This window comes from Oryzias melastigma, unplaced genomic scaffold, assembly GCF_002922805.2.
Source record: "Oryzias melastigma strain HK-1 unplaced genomic scaffold, ASM292280v2 sc00204, whole genome shotgun sequence".
NCBI lineage: Eukaryota > Metazoa > Chordata > Actinopteri > Beloniformes > Adrianichthyidae > Oryzias > Oryzias melastigma.
The window spans coordinates 299,081-314,246 of record NW_023416880.1 but is presented as its reverse complement, the minus strand read 5'-3'; the positions used below and the strand labels follow the sequence as shown (position 1 = coordinate 314,246).

The following is a 15,166-nucleotide window of genomic DNA, read 5'->3' as shown; positions in this document are numbered from 1 at the left end:
AAAAAAAAAAAAAAAAAAATTTAAATCATGACTGTTTTTTTAACCATCATATTTTCTTATATATTTTTATTTATAAAGTATGTTTTTTAGTTTGTATTATTGTATGTACTGATAACTGTTGTTATGCTGCACATCATTGTGCTCAATGTCTTGTATGATGTTTTCTTTCTTTCTTTCTTTCTTTTTTTAATTATTTGCACATACATACAATACAATCACATGGATTACAATGACAAATAAAAACTGAAATACATCTGTGCAGGAGAGAGTGAGAAGACCTACACAGGTCTTACATAACCACCTCCCCCAAAACATAATCATGCAACAAAAACAGAAATGTCAAGCAAAAAAAAAATAAATGAATAAAATAAAAATGTTATATTTTACCCCAATGACACTTTTTGAGAAATATCATAAAAGTAAGCCTAATTTTAATTGTTTTTTAAATGCCTCTTACAAAGAAATGGATTTAAGAGTACAGTTTAGATTATTCCAAAGTTTTGGCCCTCTGTACTTTATAGTATTTTGATTAACAGTTGTTCTACAAAAAGAAAGATAGAAATCCTCACATCGTCTTGTTGGATAAACATGAACATCGGAAGAAAACTTTAAAAAATCAGCAAACGATGTTAGTAATCCTTTGACCGATACTTAAACATAAAGACACAGATACAATATGTGTTAGTATTAAATATTGTTAATATGTTGTATTTTTTGAATAAAGGAATTGAAGGAGATAGTCTACTTGACTGTATTGCCCCAAATTATATTACAGTAGATAAAGTGTGGATAAATTAAAGTATAGTATAGCTTCATCATACAAGGCGTATTTATAGAGGAGCGAATTTTGTTCAAAATGCCAACTGATTTCATAACTTTTTTACAAATATTTTGAGTATGATTTTTCCATGTTAACTTTTGAGCAACAGTCACTCCTAAGAACTTTGTTTGAGTAACTTGGTTGATAAAAATGCCATCAATATTAAGTTTTTGATTTACTATATTAAATGCATTGATTTTACTACTAAAAATCATGTAATTCGTCTTTTGTACATTTAAAGAAAGTTGATTTAATTTAAACCACTCAGAAAGAAATATTTAATAATTCTTCATTTGCTTCATTTAACAAAGAATCAACATTTGTGTTGGTTATCCGAAGACAAACATGAGAGGGAGCATATTTTTACAAGAACATATTAAATCATTAATATATAAAATAAATAAAAGAGGTCCCAGAATGGATCCTTGTGGAACCCCACAAACTAACTCACCTCTATTTGACCTTTGATTATTAATAAAAACAAATTGTATTCAATTGTAATTGTAGGAAAACATGGCCGTTGACACGGACAGAAAAAATTCAGTTGGGACTCGAGGGAGGGGGTCTAGGGAGGGTCTCGCCCGGGGAGTAATTTAGTGTAGCACTGCATTAATTACAATCAAGACTGGAATTAAAGCTCTGTTGTTAATGGGATAATCTAAGTCTATTACTATTTGATAAAATCCCATTAGTAGCTGTTCTCTGCATTTGACCTATCCCCTGGGGAAGTGGTGAGCTGCAGACACAGCTCACCACTCGGGAACCGTTTGGTGGGTTTGACCCCCCCTTATCCAACCTCTTAATGATGAGGGTTAAACTGGGATGCATTGGGCCCCATTTTTAGTCTTTGGTAGGACTTTGCTGTGGATATGAACTCAATACCTTCCAGTCTCAGGGTGGCCACTCTGCCTCGAGGCCACTGAGCTGGTAATGTTGGGTTTTCAAACTGTCTGGGAATTTTAAACATTCACATAGTGTCTTTCTCTACAGGGTCCTGTTTAGCAGCTCTGTCCTTAACCTTTGTGAGCTTGTAGCTCTCAGGCCAGATCTATCAAACTTGAAGAAGGTGCTGTACTTCCACGAGAACCAGCTGGCATATCCGGTCCGCAAAGAACAGGACAGGGATTTTCAATATGGATACAACCAAGTGCTGTCATGGTAACCCCCTTTTGATTGATATCAGCAATGTGGGCCATGAAAGAGCTCAGACCAGTTGCTCATGCTCAGCTGCTGTTTGTAAAAGACCCATGAGTGAGTTACTGTTCAGCTCTGGCTTACAGTGCAGATGAGAAGCAATTTCATGTTGTAACATGATCTACAGTCCAAAAAATGATTGTTTATTTAAGAAATTGAATGTTAGAATTAGCTGACTTTGATTAAGAAATCTTTATTCTTCACTCTACGTGTAATTAGGTAATGACCAGAGAAGATCTTATTGCTTCATACTTTTAGCTGTCACTATGTTGATGCAGTGTGAAGCTTCCACAGTAAGTTATGCAAAAATCAGTTATCTCCAAGTGTGGTCCTTTAAATCTCAGCTTGTTGTCTAGGTGTTTCTGTTGTGTACACATTTAATAACAGCTGAATTAAGTTATCATGAGTAAACGGGCACGGATTCCTGAAGAAGAGGCAAGATTGTGACTCAACAATCAGGATGGGAGACCACTGGTCCAAATGTTTATTTTTTTTTATTTTTTTTTAGCTTGGTGTCAGATGTGGTTGTATTCAACTCACACTTCAACATGGACTCCTTCCTGTCCTCCATCCCAAGTCACATGAAGAAGATCCCGGACCACAGACCCAAAAACCTGGATGAGTTGATCCGCCCCAAGTGTGTGGTCCTGAGCTACCCAGTTCAGTTCCCTGATGTCACCAGGTCAGTGAGATCATCATTTTAACCTCTAGGTTCATATGGTGGTACTTAAGAGCGGAGAAGTCGCTGCTGTGATGTCTTCAAAGGGTTTTTGAGTAGCATTATCTGTTAAACTTTAGGCCCATTTCTAACCTTCGCTTTTGTGCAAAAGTCCTTGAAAACATTATGTAGAAACCGCTGGTTACATTTTTTAAATGCTCATGACTGTTGTGGGTGTTCTCAGGAAGAGTATTCCAGAAACCAAAATGCAACAGCAATAAAGGTTGCAGAGGCGCAAAGGTTAAGCTTTTCTTCGTTTATTAAAGAGAATGAGCACATCAGTTGCTCACAAGGGCCACATCAGCATAAGATTCACAGCTCCACAGCCCCACCCCAAACATTTCCACATCCTTTTAAACCCACTATGCCCCTCCCAGTGGGCGTTGCAATCAATTAATGGTTTAATCTCAAACAGTTTTACAATACTTTTCATAAATAGAAATAAACAAAAACATTTCTCAGACCAACTCAAAACATCCTCTGTTGTATGAACAGGAATTTCATGTTCCATCTTAAAAATATAAAGACGGTATCAGGTAAGTCACGTGACCGGCAGGATTGGACGCTGACTTCCTGTAAACCAGGGGTCTCAAACTCGCGGCCCGCGGGCCATCTGCGGCCCGTGGGATGATGATTTGCGGCCCGCGTCTTCATATGAAAGATTACAGTTAGTGCGGCCCGCAAGGTTGATGTGAATGACAGTTGTTGTGTGCAGAGCTGAACGAACCAATCACAGTGAGGTATATGACTCTGGAGGCGGGACATCGGCGGTCTGTCCAACTCTGTCTATCATTCATTCCTTCCTCCAATCAGCTGGGCGGAGGAGGAGCCAGGAAGCACCAAACGCAATTTGTGTGACAAATTCTCGTGCCCCGCGCGGGGAATTTGCTGCTCGCAGCTTGTCAAAAAATGTGTTTCTGTCGCAGAGCCGCGTGTCGAAGGGGCTACCAGCTCCGTCTGTGGATGTCTCTCTCAGAATGAATGAGAGACATATATGATGTTGAGGAATACGTTCTTTGACGTGCTGACTGTTCCTAACCAGAACTCCTTAAGCTCCGAGCCCCAAACCTGTAGCCCGCCCCGCGCGGCGATCCGCTGCACCCGCCTGTCAGACATGTGATTCTGAGCTTGGCTCGCGCCTGCGTGCGCGTGTCTGTGACTTTTGTGGTTCACACGCCAGCTGTCTCAGCGCGCATTCCAGTCCATGTAAACGCGATAGAAGTAAGATATTCTGCTACGCGCGTTTGAATAGAACCCCCATGGAAAGCAGCCCCCCCCCCCATCCCCAATGCGCGCTGAAGCAGCCGGCGTGCGCACGAGCACCCTACACCTCCAATGAATGGAAGACATACAGTGGTGGACAAAAGTGTTGGTACCCCTCAGTTAAAGAAGGACAAACCCACAATTCTCACTGAAATCACTCAAAACTTACAAAAGTAACAATAAATAAAACACCTGTGATGTGAATTAAAGGACACACCTGAGTTAATCATGTCACTCTGGTCAGATAGTTTTCAATCTTTTATTGAGGTACCATCATTTTTGTCCAGGCCTGTTTCATTAGTTTGTTTTTTAAATAATTATGTTAATCAACAGTTCAAAAGTGATGGCTGATTTTGATTGTTTAATTTTCTTTTTTTTTTATTTATTGTTACTTTTGTAAGTTTCAAGTGATTTCAGTGAGAATTGTGGGTTTGTTCTTCTTTAACTGAGGGATACCAACACTTTTGTCCACCACTGTAGGTCAGATTTATTTATTGTGAGGAGTTCTACAAAAATCTACAAAAAAAAGAAATCCTTCAAAGATTTTCTCGTCACTGGGGCTTCTCTAACTCTGAAGGAGGATCTGCTAATACAGATATTTGAAACTGAACAAAAATAATGAGTTTTCTCTAGTCAGTCAGTCAATATGTGGTTTCTTCAGTTGTCTATCTGTTGCATGGTCATTATTATTATTTTATTTATTTAGTACTAAATAAATAATGTTTTTTTATTCATCTTTTAATGTACATGGTAAAAAACGAGAAAACAAGAACAGAAAATTCTATATAAATTATATATAAATACATTACACCTCTATTATGTAGTTCAAAATGGAGTAGGAAGAAGTTTAAAAAACTTTTTTTAATCCTACCCCCTAGCAATATATCTTAAGTTTAATCTTCAATATAAACTATTTCAGAAACGGACATTAACTACCCTTATTTTTATTTATATATAAATCAACACACACAAAGATCTATACATGTCATTCATTATTTTTTGTTAAAAATAAAGATATTTGAGAACACTGGAATGTTTTCTCAGCGATTTTCTTGTGAAAATCCTGATGCGGCCCAGCCTCACCTAGATTCTGCCTCCAGCGGCCCCCGGCTGATTTGAGTTTGAGACCCCTGCTGTAAACAAAACAAAAGAAAAGAGCTACAGATGACAGCATGATTGGCTAAATGTAAATGTATGTGAATGGATTACGAGTCGGCAACCCTGTGTGCACCCAGGGGGACCTGCAGAGGGAGAGGGACAGAGAGGAAGGCAAGTGCTTAAGATGAATGGAGCGTGTGTGTGTGTCGCTGCGGGTGTGTGTATGTGTGCGCGTCTGAGTGCAGCCATCAGCTGACTGTGCTACACCATCACAATGACATCCTTGAAAACTTTCCAGTCAGCTTTCAGACCTAAACACAGCACAGAAAGTGCTCTTTTAAAAATGTTTTAATGACATTTTATTAGCAACAGATGCAGGTAATCTTGTGGTTCTTTTATTATTGGATTTATCAGCAGCTTTTGATACAGTGGATCACGAGATCCTGATTGATCGGCTGGAACACTGGGTGGGGATCTCTGGGGAAGCTCTTCAGTAGATGAGAGCCTATCTCACAGACAGGTATTTCAGTGTTGGTATGGGTCTTCAGTCATACAAGTGTTTTCCCCTGAGGTGGGGAATCCCTCAGGGATCCGTTCTGGGCCCACTGCTTTTTTCTGTTTACATGCTCCCACTGGGGAAGCTACTTCGGAAACATAAGGTGGATTTCCACCTTTATGCTAATGACTGCCAAATGTATGTCCCCATACACAAAGGTCCCAACCGCTCAGTTACGGCTCTAACTGAATTCTTCAATGAAGTTAAGCTGTGGATGTCGTCTAATTTTCTTGGACTCAACAGAGCCTGCTGACTTACGCTGTGTCAGTTTGGTACTCCAGCTGCACGGTGGCTGACAGGAAGAGACTGCAGAAGGTGTTAAACACAGCCCAGAAAATCATTGGTTGCTCTCTCCCCACGATGGCCTCCATCTACACCTCCCGCTGCCTCACCAGAGCCAGGAACGTCAAGAAGGACCACACCCACCCCGGTCATCACCTCTTCAAACTGCTTCCTTCTGGCAGACGGTACAGGGCAGTACCAGCCAGGACAAACAGACTGAGAGACAGCTGCTTCCCAAAAGCTGTGGCTGCACTAAATGCTAACTTCCAACCATAACCTTGATACTTTTCACATTCAAAGGCGACTTTGCACACTCGCCTGCTCTGGTCACTTTATTCCCCACCTCATGTCTTGCACTCAACTGACCCTTTTTTTATTGAAATCTTTTTTATATTTTATATATTTATTACTGTTGCATAAATATGTCCACATTGAAAAGTGAGTTGTACTGAAATTTCATTGTAACTGCAATGACAATAAAGGCATTCAATTCAATTCAATTCAATTCAATTCAATGAGACCCAAACAGAAGTTGTTGTGTTTTCCCCTGGTGGGCGTCAGGATCATGGTCTGGATCTCCTCTCTCTCACTCCCTTTGAAAAGTCTGTGGTCACTAACTTGGGGATGAAACTTGATGTTGCTCTGAAACTGGACCTTCAAATAAATGCAGTAACCAAGTCCTACTTTTTCCAGTTACATCATTTGTCCAGGATTAAGTCCTTCATATCAAAGTCAAACCTTGAAATAGTGACTCACACTTTTGTGTTGTCTAGGCTGAATGAAGCAATAATCGATTGCCATGCTGAAATCAAGCTGTGGATGTCGGAAAACTTTCTTGGCCTCAATGAAAACAAAACTGAGGTGATTGTGTTTACCCCTAGTGGTGGAAAGGATCATAACATCGATCTCCTCTCTCTTGCCCCTTTTGAGCAGTCTGTGGTCACAAGCTTGGGAGTTAAACTTGATGCTGCTCTGAAACTCGACCTCCAAATAAATGCAGTGACCAGATCCTGCTTTTTTCAGATGCAGCGACTAGCTAGAATCAAGTCTTTTATTTCAAAAAAGAACCTTGAAATTGTCACTCATGCCTTTGTGCTGTCCAGACTTTATTATTGCAGCTCTCTGTATGCTGGGTTACCTAAGGCTTCAGTAGCCAGGCTGCAGCTGGTCCAAAATGCAGCAGCAAGATTTATTTGTGGGGCAAAAAAGTTTGACCACATAACCCAATCTTGACTTCTTTGAACTGGCTTCCAGTGCAGTACTTGATTTTTATCAAAATTCCTGTTTTTACTTTCAAGTCACTCTCCAGTTTGGTTTTAAAATACTCCCCCACTAAGTCCTTACGCCCCGCAGACCAGTGTATGCTACTGTTGCTCAGAACCAAATGTAAGTTCAGGGGGGATCATGCTTTTTCTGTGTTGGCTCCCAAACTGTGGAATCAGTTGCCACCAGCTATTAGGGAGATCACGCTTTTGGAGTGTTTTAAAAAAGAATTGTTCCTCCACTACAGCCTTTTAGCATCAGCCTAACTTTTTATTCTATTTTATGGTGGTTTTATCTCTGTTTTAAAATTGTTTCATTTGTTTTATCCTTGTTTTAAAATAGTTTTACTTGGTTTTATGTATTTTATTCTTTTTTATGTTTTACTATTGCACAGTTCTCTGTTTTTGTTTTCCTTGTGTACAGCACCTTGGGCTTCCTTGACTGGTGGTGAAAGGTGCTTTATAAATCAATAAAGGAAAAAAAATGAATAACTGCAGCTCCTTATATACCAGGTTACCCAGGGCCTCACTAGCCAGACTACAAATGCTGCTAAATGCAGCGGCCAGATTTATATGTGGTGATAAGAAAATTGATCACATAACCCCTGTTCTGGTCTCTTTGAACTGGCTGCCAGTGCAATATTTGATTTGTATGATTGTAGGATTTGTTACTGGCTCTGAGAACTAAATGTAAGTTCCAGGGAGGTTGTGCCTTTGCTGTGCTCGCTCCTAAACCGTGGAACCAGTTGCCACTAACTAATAGAGAGGTCACACTTTTGGAGAGTTTTAAAGCTAAGCTGTTCCTCCACTGTCATGCTATAGTATCTGCCTAGCTACTTTTTATCATGTCAATTATAATTTCTTTTTAAATACAGTTTTACACATTTATTTTTGTAAATTGCTTTTATGATTGTTATGTATTGTGTTTTCTTGTGTACAGCACTTTGGGCCTCCTTGGCTGGTGGCGAAAGGTGCTTTATAAATGAATAAAAGAAATGAAATGAAATAATGTTTTGGGGATTACCACTGTGACAGGCGCCAGAGACCTTGTTACCACAGCTCCGAACAGCAGCAGAGACAGTAGAGGTGGAGAACATGATCTACTCAGAATCAATGTCCCCCACGTCCTCTGTACTTGTTTGAAGACCTCTCTGAAGGAGGGCGCAGCCAGGCATTCCCAGCAGACCTCACAGTACATTTGGGTCTGCCAAGTCTTTCCGTCCTCCTTCCCCACAAACAGATCTAACTCACCACCAGGTTGTGATCGGTGGACAGCTCTGCCCCTCTTGGAGACTTCTCTCAAGACTCTGGGCTTAAGGTTGCCTGAAACAACAACAAATTTGACCATCGAGCTCCTGCCAAGGGTGTCCTGTTGCCACGTGTATCGATGGACACCCTTGTGTTTGGATGTACAGTATTATTCGTTTTGTACCAGCTATGATAAGCACAGAAGTCTAGCGACAAAAGAACACTTGGGTTCAGATCAGGGAGGCCCATCTACTTCCAGTCAGGGCCGTCTAAGTGCTGCTGTTGTTGCCCATGTGGGGATTGAAGTTCCCTTGGAGGACAATAGCGTCCTCTGTGAGGGTGCTATCCAGGACCCCTCTGACCGACACCAAGAAGGTTCCCTATACTGCTGTCAGAGACATGTTCCACTCACACATTTTAAAACTAGGGGGGGGGGGGTCAAATGTTCCAAACAATGGCTCCCAAACTCTGGAGGGCCCTGACTCTGTTCTTACATTTCATTAAATCGCACCCGAAGACCTTTTAATTTCAGCATGATTTGGTCATTTCATGTTTTTACCTGCAACACGAGTCTGTAACCTTCCATTGTGGCTCTCTGGAAAAGGAAAAATAAAACATTTTTAGTTTGGAAATGTAATTGTAAATTAAAAAGTGGGGCTGCACGGTGGCGCAGTGGTTAGCGCTCTTGCCTCACAGCGAGAAGGCCCCGGTTCGAATCCCGGCTGGGGGATTTGGGACCTTTCTGTGTGGAGTTTGCATGTTCTCCCCGTGCATGCGTGGGTTTTCACCGGGGACTCCGGCTTCCTCCCACCGTCCAAAAACATGCTTCATAGGTGAATTGGTGACTCTAAATTGCCCCTAGGTTTGAATGTGAGGGTGGATGTGTGTGTGATTGAGGCCCTGCGACAGACTGGCGACCTGTCCAGGGTGTACCCTGCCTTCGCCCATCAGCAGCCGGGATAGGCTCCGGCACCCCGCGACCCCGAAAGGGACAGAGCGGTCAAGAAAATGGATGGATGGAAATTAAAAAGTAAGTGGTGGGAAAAAGTAAACTAACTCTAACTTTATTTAACTCCTTCGCAAGCAGTTGAACGACAATATTTGTTACTCCACGAGATTTCTGACTACAGTGCCCATAATTCTCTTGCAGTCCAAGTTGTACTAGAACAAAGAGATTTTTGATCTCGGTGTACCACAGAAGATCAATTTGATTTCAGTGAGCACATTCAATATTCCAGGTTAAAAAAAAACAAAAAAACAGTAAGAGTCACTTGATAAGCTCAGATTTACTTTTGTTGGATTAAAATGTTCCACAAATAGTATAGGGACTAGGGATGTAACGATTCTTTGTGAGTCTGTAAAAAAGAAAAAAAAGGATTCAAACTCGTCAACATATTCATTGGTGCAGAAAATGTAAAAATCGGTTTGTCTCGGCTTGTGCCTAAATTTAGAAATGCAGGGTAGATGACAGTTCCTCATGCAGGCTCGCTGTGAGTCTGTGCGCGCCTGTGAAGGTGCTCACACACCGGCTGCAGGGGCGTGCATTCAAATGCCCTCATTAAATGAAAGGTCAATGCAAACTCGCGTGGAAGTCTGAAATTCTGCTCTATTCCCATTTGCAAAGACTTATCATTGAACTTGGCTGCCAGTGTGTGAGGGTTGCACTGAGCGGGCACGGGTGTGGAGTGGTCTGTCACACGTAGAGTACAGCATGAACAGAGTATGAAAGGATTTGTGATCATTTCATTATTATGTATAATTGTTTATTTGTATTGAATCATTTCTGTTCAGTTTGATGTAAGGGGCAAAAAGAAAACACACTTGGCCTTAAAATACCTTTAATTCATTGTGTTGAAAAAAAATCGGAATCATGACTTTAAAACTGTGAATCGAATCGTGGCTTGACTGAATCAATACATTCCTATTGTTGACATAACACTACCTACTACTACATTTACTGTATTGAGATGAGCCTGTGTTATGTTTTAGTATTTTGATTGAAATTACACTCAGATTTTGATTTGATTTTATTGAGTTTTATTACAAGAATATAATATTAATGAGCAGTTTCCGAGATGTTCCAGAGGGAGATGCAAACAGCTGCAAAGACCTCCTGAATCGTTGTTTTCCAGCAGATCCAAAGACGACCGTGAATGAGTCTCACCGAGTTCTGTCCAGGATGTAAAAGACCGTCCCGTTATCTTCAAGTGCAGCATTGCTTGAAAATGAATAAATGTCTGTTTCATCTGCAGAGGGTGACCGCTCATTTTTCACTCTTTCAAAGCAAGAAAAGTAATAACAGTCGACAGTTTCTCATTCAATGTTTCATTAATATTGAGATAAATCCACTGTGCTCAGAATATTAGGTTACAGTTTGAACATTTTTCCTTTCATAAATACAAAGATTAAGGGAGCAAAAAGAGCAAAAAAAAAGTGTAAACATTAAGTCTAGTTAAAACACAGCAGCCATCAGCTTGTCTTAAGCTGAACATTTTTTTTCCCTTGTTTATTTAAATGTATAATAATAAAATATAAGTACAACTATAATTAACAACAGAAAAAAATACATTAACGTTTTTTTTTTAGGAATAAATTCAACATTACATCATTTCAAGTTACACTCATTTGTAAATATAAATGGCTCAGGACACAGCAGTAAACAATAATCAAGTATTCGATGAGAATATAATGAAATAAAAGTACCTGATATGTGTTACATTATACAATATTACAAAGAAAATAAATGTACAGAATAAAAGTGCAAGCTCTGATCCATTATCTTGAATAAATACCCAAAAGTACAACTTCTGTTTAGAGATCACATCTGCGTCATAACGTAGCTATGCTGTACAGTCTTTTGTTCTGGATAAAAAAAACAGAACTCTTTATGTTGAGCAATACTTCAGTGTTCATTGAAAAATAATAAACGGTTAGTGTGGAGCTACTTCAGCAACCCGATGATTGGCTGAGTTATTACGACAAAAGAAAGCCCCTGGAAAGCAGCTGTATTCCTCTCCTCCGCCCACAGTCTTCTCTCAAACAACATTAAATGCTTTGTAAATAGGAAGTACAAAAGGCAAGTGGAGAAAAATGAGCTACTGGATGACCTCCATTATTCACCCAGCATGCGCCATGACGGTCCAACTTTGAATGGAAACGTTGACCTGAATTGCGCGGACCATTCTTAACCAGATTGAACCGTACTGTACCCCTCAGTGGAAACAAGCCTGAAGTGTCCTTGGGTTGGTGTCAGTTTGTGTTTGATCTTGGAGTTCCAAGTATTTGCTGTAACTTTTCTCATTGATACTGTTTTATCAGATTACTGCCTCAGCACAAGCTGCTGAAGCTACAGGCAACGGTGACATACCACTCTGATCACAGCTCATGCCAGGAACACAAGTGTCTAATGCAGAGGTGAGCAGTGGAGTCACTCGGAGAGACAGCAAGCATTGTGTGACAGTCTCAAAATCTGCAAAAGCCATGAAAATGTTAAATCACAGTGTCTGTTACACTCCCAACTTTTTCAACTGGGCTTGAAAACACTAGACTTAATCTTGGAAAATGTCTTCTGCCTGACCTTCATTTGGTTAAAATGACTAAATGTTGATGCTCCAAAGCTTCAATAACACATCAGTTGCATATAAAAAAAACACTATTGGCAAGGAGTGTCACTGTTTAAAGTGAAAAAAGAAACATCTCCTTCCAGCTGGAATAGCATAGTCCACCTGTGGTCCAAGTTTCTGTTGTTATGGTAACCAACTGACGTTTAGGCCAGCGCAATAACATTCAGGCCATGTGACCAGAGAGGTTGTGACACGCCAGTTGTAGCTCCTACAGGAGTGCTACAAGTGTTTTCCCAGTGGAATTTTCTTCTGATCCTGGTTCACAACAATTTGAATAATGAAATACTCAGAAATGCAGTTTTAATCTTAAATTTTCTATATATATTTCCTCCATAAAAAAAAAAAAAAATATTGAAGCAGGTTTTTAATGGACTCCTCGTAGCTAATCAGAATTGAGTATTCATAGAGACCATGGCATGAAAGAAAGAATAATTCATAATAACGGATACATTACAATTTTGAGAGAATATTATTGTAAAGGTCAGAATTACCTTTGAACAACAATAACACATTACCTATAATATATTGCAGTTTGGAAGTATTTTGTAGATGTTTCCTAGACCTTCCATTTTAAGCACTGTTGATCTTAAAACCATTTCATTGTCTCCAGCTAAAGATCGCCCCATGACAGTTTTTTTAGATTCAAGTCTGTGACAGTCAGGCCACAGGTGATTCCAGGGCCTGATTGACTGAAGACAGGAACAGTTCTATTGGTTATAACTGGGGCCTAATGTTAGATCTCAAGGACCAGGCTTGGTCAAACAGTTTTTAGTGTAATCATCACTAATAATCAAGCATTGGTAGAAAAGGAATAACTCTGCCCGGACCAGACTCAGTAATGGCAGTGCATTTAATTGACCCATCCCTCTTCCCACTATGCTTTTTGAGAATCTCACAACCACATGAAGGATGAAGTACTATGCTGTACTTTTTCCTGCGGTCTGCAGTTCTTTACCAACCTGAAATTACTTTTCCTTTGAGGATTCTAGATTTGCACACATTAAAAAGGTTGAAGTAACTAATGGGCTGCTTTGGTCCTGAACAGGTGTGATGAGGAGCCATGTCAGTCCTTCTGTCAGCCTTGTGCAGTCCAGAGGCCTGAATGTGGAGAGCCATTTAGTGACCAAGGGAAGCCTTTGCACATTGTGTGGCCTCACCGGTGGTAAGTTAAGTAAGATGAGACTTATCCATTAGAACTTCAGAAGAAAAAGGTTTGAATTTGGAGAGAAATATACACCTTTTTTTTTTTTACTGTTTTATTATAGTGAAAACGTTATTGCTGTACAGATGGAACAGATCAGCAGCTTTTTGGAGCTGTTTCAGGTAGAAGTTTGTGTTTTAAATTAGAAGCTCTCCTCTTTGAAAGTGTTACCCGTAAGAATGAAATTCTTGCAATTTTCTGTAGATCTTTTTTTCTTCAAAAATTAATATTTTCTTTGCCAAAGTGGTATTTTTTATTTACTTTTTGAAATTAATCTTAACCTTTACAGTACAAATGAATATAGGACGGAGGTCTGTGGCTGGTCTACACAAGTCGGTCACAGCTGTCTACAGCAGGGGTCACCAACACGTCGCCCGGGGGCGCCAGGTCGCCCGCAAGCACCTCATAAGTCGCCCCCAGGCCTCTTCTAAAAATAGCACAACTCACTTGTGAGCTTCTCTAAATTTTAATTTTATTGTGATGCAAATTTTTTAAATCACACCTGTCTTTATAAAGAATTAAAAATTAAAACATCGTAAAAATAGATGTTCATTATTTCTGAAGCCAAAAACGGCCTATCCCACTATTTTTCTTTTTTAAATCGTTTTCTCCTTAACGAGATAATCAATCGTCGCATTCCCATTAACTCTGAAATTTCGCAAATTGGAATTTCGATCGTAAATTCTTCTAATGGAAACACCACAATTTCGAAAAAAACTGGCATTTTTCGAAAAAAGTGTTTTTGCGCTTAGAGGAGGTGGTATTTGGGATGTATCAAAATGGACATTTTCCGCAAAACTGTAATGGAAACACTTTTTTTTTAAATAAATGCGCTTCTCGGTATGAAGTGTCTGCTCTGACCGCCGCAGAGCCGGCGCACCAAGAGGTCCTGCAGCGTCAAAGCGCTTTATAAACTGCGGGTCATACGGAATCGCGCAGCTCCTCCCCCTTTCCTCATCACTTCATCTGCAGACGCACTTTTGCAGCTTGGAGCCTGAAGTCTCATGAGCGCGAGCGCCGTGACAGAAACTTGAATGGATGTTGCGTTGTTTTCAAACAGAAAAAAGGTCCAGATGCTTTCCTGTTAGAATGTTTTTTCTTTTAACCGCTGAACAGACTTCTCTCTCTTCTGAGTCGAGCTGCGCTGTGACGTCACCCACATGCTCCTTTTAGTGAATGAAATAAAAAAAAATACTTGTTCTCGTTCATCGCCGTGTTTTTAATGACTTATCACGTGAGTTGGTTTGTGCTTTATCGTAAAATTATGATTTAATGGAAATAGCGTAATTTCTCAAACTGTGTTTTTTTTTTAGAAATTCCTAGAATTTCCATAAAGTTTTGCGCAGATGGCAGCTCATAACAAAGAATGAGGCGTCCCCTTTCTCCCACATGGAGACACTGAGAATATTTGATAATTAGTTATCTTTAATGGAAACACAGATTACAAAAAAAAATACTCGCATTTTTCTAAAAAAAAGTTTTTGCGCGTAGAGGAGCTGTTTTGGGGCGCATTAAAATGGATATGGACATTTTTTGCAGAACTGTGATGGAAATGGACTTTTTTCTAATTAAATGCGCTTCTGAAGTGTCTGAGTACAGCACAGCGGGCGCCATGACACACCCCACAGCGTCACAGCTAATCATGCATCTCCTCTGTAAAATCAATAACCAAGATTACCTCATCGCTTTATCTGTAGCCGACCTTCTGTAGCCTGAATACTTGTTCTGGACATTCTTTTACATACCACTGAACAGACTTCTGACTTGCATCTGAGACTGTCAGTGGACTCGCTACACGAACCAGCGCGGCACGCGTGCACCACACTGCTGTGACGTCACTCAAATAATAATAATAATAATAATAATAATAATAGAGCTGTCAGGCGATTAAATTTTTTAAT

General features: G+C 40.0%; 1 protein-coding gene across 5 annotated transcripts in view; it reads left to right on the top strand.

Moving 5' to 3' along the window:
- Positions 1–15,166, top strand: part of gtdc1 (glycosyltransferase-like domain containing 1) — a 47,549-nt gene that overhangs the window by 8,232 nt on the left and 24,151 nt on the right. For 2 of the 5 annotated variants that reach the window (XM_024260673.2, XM_024260668.2), the window contains exons 3-6: positions 1,811–1,978; positions 2,523–2,696; positions 11,760–11,855; positions 13,110–13,226. In XM_024260673.2, the coding sequence (XP_024116441.1) occupies positions 1,811–1,978; positions 2,523–2,696; positions 11,760–11,855; positions 13,110–13,226 (555 nt within the window). The remainder of the gene's footprint in view (positions 1–1,810; positions 1,979–2,522; positions 2,697–11,759; positions 11,856–13,109; positions 13,227–15,166) is intronic. The other 3 variants (XM_024260672.2, XM_024260669.2, XM_036210730.1) reach the window with 3 other exon arrangements.